The sequence below is a fragment of the Littorina saxatilis genome, linkage group LG5, assembly GCF_037325665.1.
Source record: "Littorina saxatilis isolate snail1 linkage group LG5, US_GU_Lsax_2.0, whole genome shotgun sequence".
NCBI classification, from domain to species: Eukaryota; Metazoa; Mollusca; class Gastropoda; order Littorinimorpha; family Littorinidae; genus Littorina; species Littorina saxatilis.
In genome coordinates, this window is record NC_090249.1 from 32,583,349 (window position 1) to 32,595,833 (window position 12,485).

General features: G+C 43.3%; 1 protein-coding gene across 1 annotated transcript in view; it reads left to right on the plus strand.

The window, feature by feature from the left end:
* The first annotated feature begins 916 nt into the window (after window positions 1–916).
* Window positions 917–12,485, plus strand: part of LOC138966907 (uncharacterized) — a 272,207-nt gene continuing 260,638 nt past the window's right edge. Inside the window, exon 1 of the mRNA XM_070339303.1 lies at window positions 917–3,114. Coding sequence (XP_070195404.1) covers window positions 3,089–3,114 — 26 coding nt within the window. The 5' untranslated portion in view covers window positions 917–3,088. The remainder of the gene's footprint in view (window positions 3,115–12,485) is intronic.

Genomic DNA, 12,485 nt, shown 5'->3' on the forward strand with positions numbered 1-12,485 from the left:
TGACGGAAGAGAGGACAACCAACTGGCACACGTAAATAACAATATACCTTCCCCCCCCTCCCATTACGAGGATCAGTAATCTCAAAATTGATTTCACTCCGTGGTTTTTAATACTCATTCAGTTAGTTTGCCTTTGAAAACGGATCCACCTTCGTTATAGTTTTTAACTTTGAAATGAAAGTTAAAACATTTAAACAAATATATTTTAATCGCCTTTTCCAGAGTGGAATCTGTTTCTGCAAATCATTTCCAAGATCCATTAAAATTCCGAAGAGAAATGAAAATCGTTCTTCCAGCGTAATTGGATTGACATGACAAGTGTGCACGGATGCGGTAGTTGGTAGAGCTAAGAAGGGGGGGGGGGGGGAGGAAGGGGGGGAGGAAGGGGGGGGGGGAGAGAGGGGGAGGAAGGGGTCGTTAGAGTGTTTACATGTATTATTTTTCTAAGATCTGTCACAGTTTTTGACAGAAATGAGAATGCCGATCGTATGACACGCGGAAATGAATCGCCCCGACAGGCGTGCACAGACATGGGGATGGGGGTGGGGATGGGAGAGTACGGAGCCCTGGAAGAAAAAAAACTGAATGAGGACAAAATCAAACTAAATTGAGACGGAGGGGATATGGGAAGATGATAGGGAAAGGAGAACGGAGAGCGAGGACTGGAATCTTTTACGCCCTGGAGAGCTTAAACTGCTTGCAAAGATTACGCCACCAAACATTGGTCTGTAAAGACGCAATCGAAGCTAAACAGCGTGGAAGTGGACCCCGCGAGCGCGCCGAGACTCCGTCGTCACATTTTGATCGACCAGGGGCAGACAAGTCACAGCGACGAAGCAGACGACTCGGCCGGCGAGCAGACGACAACAACAACCACACTGGAGCGATCTCAGCCGAGCGTGCCGTGCTGCTCTGCGACCTTCGTTTTGTGATGAAAGCATTAGTCGGGCAAATCACCTGCTCGCCGAGGCCTATTCGTGCAACGCACAGCGAGTATACCTGTGTTTGATACTGCCGTCAGTCAGTTCTGCCGCTCCGCTAAATTCTCTTCGGTTCTGCTTTCATTTTCTCTCTCCCCGGATATTTGGGAGCTTCGCCAAAACGTTCGATCACCGAAGAGATTTTTTAGCCATTGGGCATGCTCGAAACAGAAGTGTCGTCTGCTACTTGTGTTTTCATCACCATGTGCTTTCGATATCGCCTGCTTCGTTTTCGTTCTGCTACGTGTGTGTTCACAAGTTGATATCAAGTTTTAACTGTGCTACCTGAGCTTCAAAAGAAAAGGCAAAAATACACGCCTTTTCTTGCTTTTGTGATTTCGACTACGCCTACACTTATCATCTACTTTTGGTATATCGACCACACGAGTGCATATATATATCTGCATTTGTTTACATCGTAACTGTGTTGCAGAAAGAAAGTGAAAGTGTGTATTGCTGACTATGGTTTTCTTTGGAACATCCTGTTTGTGATCATTGTGATCACTGTTCTTTCACATGACGAGGGTAGTTCACCCATGCAGATATTTATCGACAAGCATGTGAACTATTTCAGTGAAATTCCTCAATAGATGAAACAAAGCTGCATAAACCAGCAGATACATTTTGAAAGGTGAAAAACAGTTATATAATAAATTGAAACAATTGCACCACCTTCGTTGTCGAAAGACAGGAAGAAAAAGTAAAGAAAACACGAATGCTCTAGTTGGAAAAGAATAAAAGGGAGATCAGCAACAAAGTGATTCCTTAAAGAAATTAAAAGTAGAGGTAAACAACACCACACCAAAGCATAGGCCTATATATATATCAAAGAGAAAGAAAAGAGAAAACAGCGCCTTGGATAACTCCTGAGATCAGGACACACGGGAGGAAAAACGAAGGTAAAGAAGCGCACCTAAATGCGTTGAGAACATCGGGTTTGAAACACAGGTAAAAGAACACCTGGTGAAACCCTGTTTCCCCCTAATAGGCCACTGCTGCCACTGACGACGCCTGATTTCAATTTCATTCACGATCATTTACCTTGCGAAATCCCCTTGAGGAGAGCATAGGACACACCGTTGACCACATCAGAACTGAGAGCCTAATAAGCTCATCATCTCATCTCAGCTCTCTCACTTGCTGTCGCTGACGTGAAAAAGACGAGAGAGTGAGTGAATGAAGCGTGCTATTGATTGAGAGTTGTGTACGACCAACTCTCCATCCCTCGTTGCATTGTTCCTGCCCTTTTCTCTCCCTCTCTCTCTCTCTTCGGAGTCTGAGACCTGTGACGCGTCAATGGTAATGCTGTGCAACGCTGCTACTGCTGTTGTTGTTGCAGCAGTCGCGGATGGATGTGGTGCCACCACCACCACCACCTTCGTTGTCGTCATCCAGTGATGTGCTCCTTCGACGGTGAGAACAAAGGGAAAGGTGTTCCATACCTGGCGGATTACTGAACCTCGGACAACGACAGGAAGAGACACAAAGAAACTTAACTAATTACTTGGAGTCTTTTGTGATTTGTGATTAACTTTGTGTCATAACTGATCAGTCGAGGTTTTTGATAGTGATACTGAGACAAAAGAAAAGTAATCAGGTGTTTTCAGGTGTTTTTGTACCTGTGTCTTGTGTCATGAACTGCAGTCTTGTGTCCTAATCATTCGCGATTCTGATACTAAAATAAAGGGAAAATAATCTCTCGGATCCTCGTGTTTTCGTACATGTATCACAGCTTGTGTCATGAGTCCATTGTGTCATAATTAGTAGTGGTTCTGAAGACAAAACAAGAAAATAATCACGTTGAAGTCATCGTGTTTTTCGCATCTGTGTCTGATTGTGTCATGAACCGAGTGTCATAATTAGTAACGGTTCTGACACAAGTCTGACCCGGAGACAAAAGGAAACTAATTCAGTGGGAGAGTTTGTGTTTATCGTGCAAGAGGAAAAGTGTTGGATACCTGTTGGAATACTGAACTTCGGACAACGCGACAAGAAGATTCACCAAGACAAAAGGAAACTAATACAACCGGTGTCTTTTTCGCACCTGTTTTTTTGTGTCATGAGCTTAGTGTTATAATCAGAGACACCTAGTCTGACACTAAGCAGGCATGAAGACCATGAATAACCGCAAAAGGTAAGGAACCATTTGTTTTGTCAGTAACAGGTGTCATGTTTCATTTCATTACTGTAATTTTGAAGCACGTGCACTGTGTCTGGAAAGGCGGTTTTGCTTTGATTGCGGGTTTGGGTTGGTCTGATTATATTGAGCGGCATACATGTGAGAAAAGTTTCTTTATTTTAGAATGTTCTTTTTTTTATTGTGACTAGGAGATGTTTGTTTGTGGGGTTAAGTTGGTTATGTTTTTAGGCATGCGTTCTTTTTAGCTTGGGCGGAGAGGAGTTTTCAGTAGTATTTTTGATTTTGTTTGTTCTTTTTGTTCTTTGTGACCATGAGTTGTTGAAACAGGTGCGTTTGCATGCGCAAAATGACACGCGTTTGAAATATTAAATGTTTATGTTATTGCATGTGTTTACTTGTTCTGTTTGTTTCTCGAAAGGTATATTTTGTTGTGAGATGTTTTTACGTCGATAAACGTATACATGTACTTGTGCTTGTTCACCTCACGTGAAGCGTTTTTACTCCAGCACGCTCATGTTTGTGTCTGTGTATGTTTTGTAGTGGTTTTTTTTTAAAACTTAAGTGGCATTTTGATAATAAATTCCTCTCTACGCTCCTGGCACAGTGTGTATTCAACACAGCGTTACCATTTGTACTCCCGATTTTAACTTGCAGTTGGCGTTTGATGGCGTTCCATTAAACATCTTGTTATACGACTTTACAGAGAGTTCAATTTTGGTGAACATGTGTTCGGTTCTACGTGTGAAGCTATTGCCCAGTGCAATGTGGAGTTGATGGAAGCGATGCATGTTATTGTTATTACACACAGGAACAGATGTTCCAAGGTGGATTATTTTCATAGGAAGCTGTTGTCATCCACGCTCTGTTCATTTTGATAGACGCTGCACCCTGGAGTGCATATTGTGCAGCTTGTGTTTCGTTCGTGCACTCCTGTTACGAGTTCCGAGGCTACATCAGTGTAGCAGCACAGACAGAAAAAAATCAATGCAAAAGGTATCCACTTTTTTCAATGTTCTTTGTTCAGGTGATGACTGCATGACTTTGTGTCATGAAATGTTTCACTCTACTCGATTTAATGATGTGCTGCCTTTCTCTCTCTCTGTCTTTGTCTGTGTGTGAGTGTGTGTGTGTGTGTGTGTGTGTGTGTGTGTGTGTGTGTGTGTGTGTGTGTCCCTCTCTCTCTCTCTTTCTCTCTCTCTGTCTTTGTCTCTGTATCCCTGACTCTTTGTCTGTGTATGTAGTTCTCTCTGTGTTTCTACATACATTGTGTCTGTCTGGTTGTCTGTCGATATGCTACCTGTCGAGTATCTCTTTCTTTTTATCTCTATCTCTTTTTGCCTTATTCTATTTGAATCTGTCTGTCATTCTCTGTTTCTGCTTCTGTCTGTGTCTCGATCCGTCTTTGTCTCTCTGTCTCTCTGTCTCTTTGTCTCTCTGTCTCTCTGTCCGATCTGTCTGGCTCCACCTGTCTGTCTCTGTCCCTCTCTGTCTGTGTATGTCTGTTTGTTTGTCTGTTTCTTTGTCTTTGTCTCCCTCCCCCGCTCTCTCTATTGGGGTCTCTGTCCGAGTCTCTCTGTCTCTGTCTCTCTGTCTCTCGATCCGTCTTTGTCTCTCAGTCTCTGCCACTCTCTGTCTGTGTTTGTTTGTCTTTGTCAGTCTCCCTACCCCGCTCTCTCTACTATTGGGGTCTCTCTCTAACTGTCTCTGTCTCTCTGTCTCTGTCTCTCTGTCTCTGTCTCTCTGTCTCTGTCTCTCTGTCTCTCGATCCGTCTTTGTCTCTCTCTCAGTCTCTGCCACTCTCTGTCTGTGTTTGTTTGTCTTTGTCAGTCTCCCTACCCCGCTCTCTCTATTGGGGTCTCTCTCTAACTGTCTCTGTCTCTCTGTCTCTGCCTCTTTCACTCTCTCTCTAGTCCATGTTATTAAGAACATATCGATAGCGTGCTGGAATGATGAAAACAATCAGCACTGAAGGCAGTAATAGGTTCTGTCATTCGCAGGAATTTATATATATTCATTCAGTAACGTTCTGTCATCCTCTCTGTCTTTCACATGTCTGTATAGACATCACGTGTCACATCCTATTTTGCTACCTTTTTATGTGCCGTCCACACCCCCCCCCCCCCCAACCGTTATATCTATCTGTCTGTCTGTCTGTCTGTCTGTCTGTCTGTCTGTCTGTCTCTCTCTCTCTCTCCGACTTTACACTGTCTTAACGTCTGTCCAGTTGTCTGCTTCCCTGTGACTACCTGTCTTTTCCCTCTCACTTTCTCTATCTCTCGCGCAAAGAGAGAGAGAGAGAGAGAGAGAGAGAGAGTGTGTGTGTGTGTGTGTGTGTGTATGCGTGTGTGTGTGTGTGTGTGTGTGTGTGTGTGTGTGTGTGTGTGTGTGTGTGTGTAAAACAGTCCTCTCTCTTTATTTCTGTCTTTCTGTCTGTCTCTGTGTCTCTGTCTCTCTGTCAGTCTCTCTGTCAGTCTCTCTGTCTTTGTCTCTCGCTCACTCTCTCTCTCTCTCTCTCTCTCTCTCTCTCTCTCTCTCTCTCTCTCTCTCTCTCTCTCTTTATCTTAGACCGTCACTTTTTACGTTTGTTTTCCTCCTCTCAGTGTCTTATCTGCGTTTCCTGCATTTTTCTGTTCGCTAGTTTAATCAACCAGCTGTCATCTTATTTTTGTGTGTGTGTGTGTGAAGTGTTTCCGTCCGTCTGTCTCTCCTTTCCTCGAACTGATCATTTTTGAGTCACTTGAGAAAAAGTGACTCTATGTAATCGGTCAGTGTTAGTCTGGCCGGCCGGCCGTCCGGCCGGCCGTCCGTAGACACCACCTTAACGTTGGACTTTTCTCGGAAACTATCAAAGCGATCGGGCTCATATTTTGTTTAGTCGTGACCTCCAATGACCTCTACACTTTAACGATGGTTTCGTTGACCTTTGACCTTTTTCAAGGTCACAGGTCAGCGTCAAAGGAAAAATTAGACATTTTATATCTTTGACAAAGTTCATCGGATGTGATTGAAACTTTGTAGGATTATTCTTTACATCAAAGTATTTACATCTGTAGCCTTTTACGAACGTTATCAGAAAAACAAGGGAGATAACTAGCCTTTTCTGTTCGGCAACACACAACTTAACGTTGGGCTTTTCTCGGAAACTATAAAAGTGACCGGGCTCAAATTTTATGTGAACGTGACTCATTGTGTTGTGAATAGCAATTTCTTCCTGTCCATCTGATGCCTCATATAATATTCAGAACTGCGAAAGTGACTCGATCGAGCGTTTGCTCTTCTTGTTGTGGGTAGGTATGGGCAGGCATCCAAACCGCGCTGGTTGTTGTGATTTGAAACCTGGGAATGGGGCGGGGATGTAGCTCAGTCGGTAGCGCGCTGGATTTGTATCCAGTTGGCGTGAGTTCGTCCCCACGTTCGGCGAGAGATTTATTTCTCAGAGTCAACTTTGTGTGCAGACTCTCCTCGGTGTCCGAACACCCCCGTGTGTACACGCAAGCACAAGACCAAGTGCGCACGAAAAAGATCCTGTAATCCATGTCAGAGTTCGGTGGGTTATAGAAACACGAAAATACCCAGCATGCTTCCTCCGAAAACGGCGTATGGCTGCCTAAATGGCGGGGTAAAAAACGGTCATACACGTAAAATTCCACTCGTGCAAAAAACACGAGTGTACGTGGGAGTTTCAGCCCACGAACGCAGAAGAAGAAGAAGAAGAAGAAGAAACCTGGGAATGTTTTCTTTGAGCTGGGTCTGCGCTAACTGAGAAACATTTTCGATCCCTTCTCTGTCTGTCCTAACAGTAACTCACACACCACACCACATCACACCTCACCACCCCACACCACATCTAACGCTCGCACGCGCAAACACATCATATACACACTGTACTTTCTCCACACCCGGGGGCCCGGGTAGCTCAGGTGGTAGAGCACTGGACTTGTGATCGAGAGGTCGCTGGTTCGAATCCGGGCCGGGACGGACACGGGTCAACTTTATGTGCAGACCCAGAGACGGTATCCATCTCCCACCCCCGTGTCACCACAATGGCACGTTAAAGATCTTGGTCATTCTACCATAAGTGTAGATGGCTGATACCACCTAAACACGCAAACATCAAAAGCCGTGAGGGCGTAAAAACTCGAATCGTATATATAAACCAATTCATGTCAAATATAGGCAATTAAGACCTGACGGACAATAAGCCCCTTAAAATTTACTTTTTCTCCACACCCCTTTGCATCGCTTTGCACCAAAGTACACGACAGAGCATTGTTTTGTCTTTTTCGTTGGACACACAGCCTCAGTTGCATTTTACAATAGTTTCTGTCTAATCTGTCTTTCATTCTGTCGATCCAACGACATCTCTCTCTCTCTCTCTCTCTCTCTGTCTCTCTCTCTCTCTCTCTCTCTCTCTCTCTCTGTCTCTCTCTCTCTCTCTCCCTCCCTCTCTCTCTATCTCTCTCTCTCTCTCTCTCTCACAGTGTTGTTCTGATTCTCATTTTCTTCTGCCAACAGACCCTCAGCGACCCCCCCCCCCCCCCTCCTCCCAAAACCCCATCCGTCTTCTGTCTGTCTTTTTCTCGCTGTCTCCGCTGAAATAGAGTGGAAATGTTAATCTACTCGCTAAATGCGAGTAAAGTTGCTGAAACAAATGGTTGGTTTGGCGAGTTAAAATACTAAAATTTGCTCTCTGGATAGTACTAAATTATGAGAAGTACTAGCCAAAGGCCAGTGCCCCATTTCGTGGACTTTCAGCGCTGCCCAGTCAAACCAGAATGGAAGAACATAAATATCCTGAACAATGTGTTCTAATTACAAGTTGAATGCGACAGAATTATTCAACACAACGAAAACATCCAACTGCCTGAAGGCCAGGCAATTTCTTCTTCATCACAACTTTCAATGAGTGGAAGTGTGGGTTGATTCCAGGGAAATCCAAATCGATTTTCTGTCCAAAGGTTTTGAATCAGGATGCCATTAACCAAACAGGGAAGATACGGAAGAAACCCAGACTGTTCCTTACAACAGGGAGCTTGTACCCTTTGTTTGGAATGACAAGGACAATCACGTGTGGCAAGACAAGATTCAACCCGGTGTAAGAGCAGATTCGAATGAAAAGTAGACAAGCCCATTGATATTAATCCTTCGAATTCAGGAGGGTCTTATGGGTCTAGAATTGGTTGCAGTCGTGTTGGAAGTTGTGTGTTTTTCAATAATTCTTGTCGTTATTTGTTTGTATGTCCGTCCGTTTGTCTGTTTTGGCGTCTGTCTGACTGTCTTTCTTTCCTTCTTTCCTTTGTAGAATGGAACTTCGGTTAACTTCTTCTCGGTTTGTGTGTCTCGGTGCGTGTCTAGTCAGTCTGACTTTCTGTATGTGTGTGTGTTTGTGTATGTTTGTGTATATGTGTGTGTGTGTGTGTGTGTGTGTGTGTGTGTTTCTCAATTTCTCTCGCTCTCTCTCTGTCTATTAGTCTCTGTCTCTCTTGTCGCTCTCTCTGCGTCGGTCTATCTCTGTGTCTGTCTGTCTGTCTGTCTGTTTGTCTGTCTGTCTGTCTGCCTGTCTGTCTGTCTGTCTGTCTGTCTGTCTGTCTGTCTGTCTGTCTGTCTGATTCTCTCCTTCTCTGTCATTCTGTGTTCACAGTAAAAAGCCGTGTTTGTTCCGTAATTTTGATTTGTTTTCTTTTAGTTTCAATAGAAGAAAATGATCATCCAGATCTATATCAATTCTTTCGTGTGTTTTTAATGGAAAAATCGTGTTCTCTGTCACAAGACTTTTTTAGTATTCGCTTCGCTTGAATCGCTTTTCTCAGGCCCCATCTTTTGAAAGAGGTTGGTAATACTATTAAGTTCAAATAAAATCAATGTAACAGTAAGACACGGATGCTATAATATAAACAATACGAGTCTTTAACACTTAACATTGTTCCACGCAAGAAGCATTTCAAGTCTCATTCCTTTCCACCCTTTTTTAAGCACATAGTTAGCTGCCAAAGTTTGTTTGTTTGTTTGTTTGCTTAACGCCTAGCCGACCACGAAGGGCCATATCAGGGCGGTGCTGCTTTGACATATAACGTGCGCCACACACAAGACAGAAGTCGCAGCACAGGCTTCATGTCTCACCCAGTCACATTATTCTGACACCGGACCAACCAGTCCTAGCACTAAACCCATAATGCCAGACGCCAGGCGGAGCAGCCACTAGATTGCCAATTTTAAAGTCTTAGGTATGACCCGGCCGGGGTTCGAACCCACGACCTCCCGATCACGGGGCGGACGCCTTACCACTAGGCCAACCGTGCCGGTGCTGCCAAAGTGCGGAGGGAACATATATAAGACTTTTTAAACAAATAGTGAAGTTTTAGATTGTCTTACAACAAGGGCCTTTTGTCTAGTTATATTATCACTGCATATTTTTCATTGCAAGCCGATACAGTCTGTTTGTTTCACCCCGCGCCGGAAAGAGAGACGGCTGCCAAAGAAAGCATTTTTCAAACTAAAAATACAACTCAGGTAGTACCGCATGAAATATTTAGCTTAGCTTGATTGCATGCAGGTACACACTGTTTTAGTTCTGCGTGACCCTCCTGGGGTCAAGGGACAATGAACAATCACGTGCAAGGTATACATTGGTACACATTTCTCAATGAAGAAACAAGAATGGTAGGTGATTGGAACGTTTAATTTATGACAAAATTATAAAGCGTTACATTTACCTACCTTGCTTGGGTTTTTTATTCAGAATTTTGAAACGTTAGCAGTCTATTTGTTTTTGGAATCCATTTCACAATGTCAAAGATTCGACTCACCACCTCAGATCTGGCCAGACGTTTTCATGGAATAAAAAAGGACAACCCTCCGCTTGGAAAACAACAACAACAACAACAACAACAACAACAACAACAACAACAACGACAACAACAACAACGACAACAACAACAACAGCCCGTATGCTTTGCGTGCAGAATGATTTTTTCTTATGAATTAATGTCTTACAAGGGCCAAGCTGCAAAATTAATTAATCAGAAATTCAACCTATGCAAAGAAAGCAGCCAAAGTGTCGAATGTTGGTATGTGTCTAAACGGAGGGATGGTGTCATCCCTCGTAAAGCCTGCATGGGCAGATCTGAAATAGTGAGCAGAACAGTTTTTAACGAAAAGGACTGAGTCTTGAACACCATGAACGGTCCAAACGATGAACGGAGAATCCCTTCAGTATGAAGGGATCAAGAATGCAACCTGAACTGTATACCAAGGGTGGTCTATCGACTAATTTTCTGCCTGAGGCATGGATGGACGTCTGTCGCGTATTTTTCTGTTTGCTACATCTTTGTCGCCTAGAGGGATACTGCCTGGGAAACCGCTGAGCAAACAGAGACTAATCGAAGAAATATATATATGCGGCGTTGTGTTGTCTCCGTCTCTTCGCTGTTCGTCAACGCCCATGCAGATCCTCATGCTGGTTTTTAGCTCGACCTGTCTTTTCAAAAATTCACCTTTCTGACGTCGACAGTCAATTTTACTGTCTGTCTATCTATCTGTGTGTGTGTGTGTGTGTGTGTGTGTGTGTGTGTGTGTGTGTGTGTGTGTGTGTATGTGTGTGTGTGTGTGTTTTACTGTGTGTTTCACTGTGTGTGCTGGCAAGGCCATTTTGTTGAGTGTATTGCTCTGCAATATTTAGTAGCTGGTTGAAACCGTTTCCGAGGAGACAACGGTAAGTATTACATTGTAGTCATGCGGTAACCAGCGGCGAGTGGAATATGTTGCGCAATTTTAAAGGCACAGACCTTCTCGTGAAATGATTCGTCTCACCATCCATCTTCCCATTGGCATTGCTAAAATAGATCTTTGAAGCAAGATTACTTTCTGTGGAGTTTTCTAGTTGCTACACCTTTCCAGTTGATAATAGTCAAAAGGTAAAAAGAAAGCACAAGGTAGTCCTACAAACATTTTTGGTTGTAAGGAAACGAGCTGTTTCAGATCTCAACTTCTCTTTGGCCAGCTTTACGAGGGCGGTGCCCATCTCATCTCCCTCGCTGCCTTCTAAAAGCCAAAAAGACACAGTACAAATAGAAAGTTATCCAGCAGCTATAGTTACAAGAATATGTTGTGCAGTTTTGGTGAATGGAGGCGGTTTATTCTTACACACGGTTGAAACAAGTGATCGTGTCCCGTCTTTTTTTTCTGTTTGCCCTTTCGTGCGCGAAGGATCGACGTGTGCAATGGCCACAGTATAAACAGACAGCGATTCTGCAGGTATTTCTTGAAATTCACAACATAGTCTTGATCGCCACGCCAACAGCTGTCTGATATTGACCCTTTAATCGCTACACCATATCTTTCTTGCAAGAAGTATTCCTGCGAACTATTTAGATTGCTGTTTAATTTCTTTTTTCAGGAAAGAGTGTCAACGAAACCGTATATTATTGCTCGTTGACAGAAAGGTGAGACTGAGAAACCAATATGTCCAAACAAGGAATAATTTCTCAGATATTTCTTACAATATATTGAACAGTTTTGATTGTCGCGCTGAGAGCTGTATATGAATTATTAATATTAAGGATCGTTAACCCTTTCATCGTTACACTGTCTTTTTTATACGGAGGTGTCTGTCTATTTTATTGCCTTTCTCTTTACAAAAAGTAATCCTAATCAAGCTGATATTTCAAAGAGAATATATGCAGTATCAGGCCTGAAAGTGGCGAGTATTAGTAACAATCTGTAAATGGCGAGTAGAAATGTTAATCTACTCGCCAAAGGCGAGTAAAGTTGCTCAAACACTGAATTGAAATGGTTGGTTTGGCGAGTAAAATTTGCTCTCTGGCTAGTAAATTATGAGAAGTACTAGCCAAAGGCGAGTGCCCCATTTTGTGGACTTTCAGCGCTGAGTGTATTCGTATATATATATATAGTAGTCCTTGATTCGTATATAATGTCATTTTGATGTACTACAACGGCCGTTCTGGGGTCCATTACACCGCTCATTCTGTCTCATTGCATTTGAAACAAAATGTTGTTTCTGTCTTTTTTTCTGCCCCCAGAGGCGTTTTACCGCAAGATTCTTATACTCATATTTTTGTGGACGGCATGCCAAAGATGTCAAAATTCACTTCATGTGGCAAATTTCCCTTTGCGGGGGACTTCTTTTGTTCTCTTTAAATGTCCGTGACGAGAAGAGAATGCAAAGACATAATTACACAGCAGGTATTTTGCGGGATATATATTGCCAAGTGTTTGATTGTCACACGAGAACAGCCAGTAATTCTTACACTCTGTGTGTGTTGCATCGTCTTTCCTGGATAAATGGTTGAGGGAAGGGGTGTGTGTTGCATCGTCTTTCCTGGATAAATGGTTGAGGGAAGGGGTGT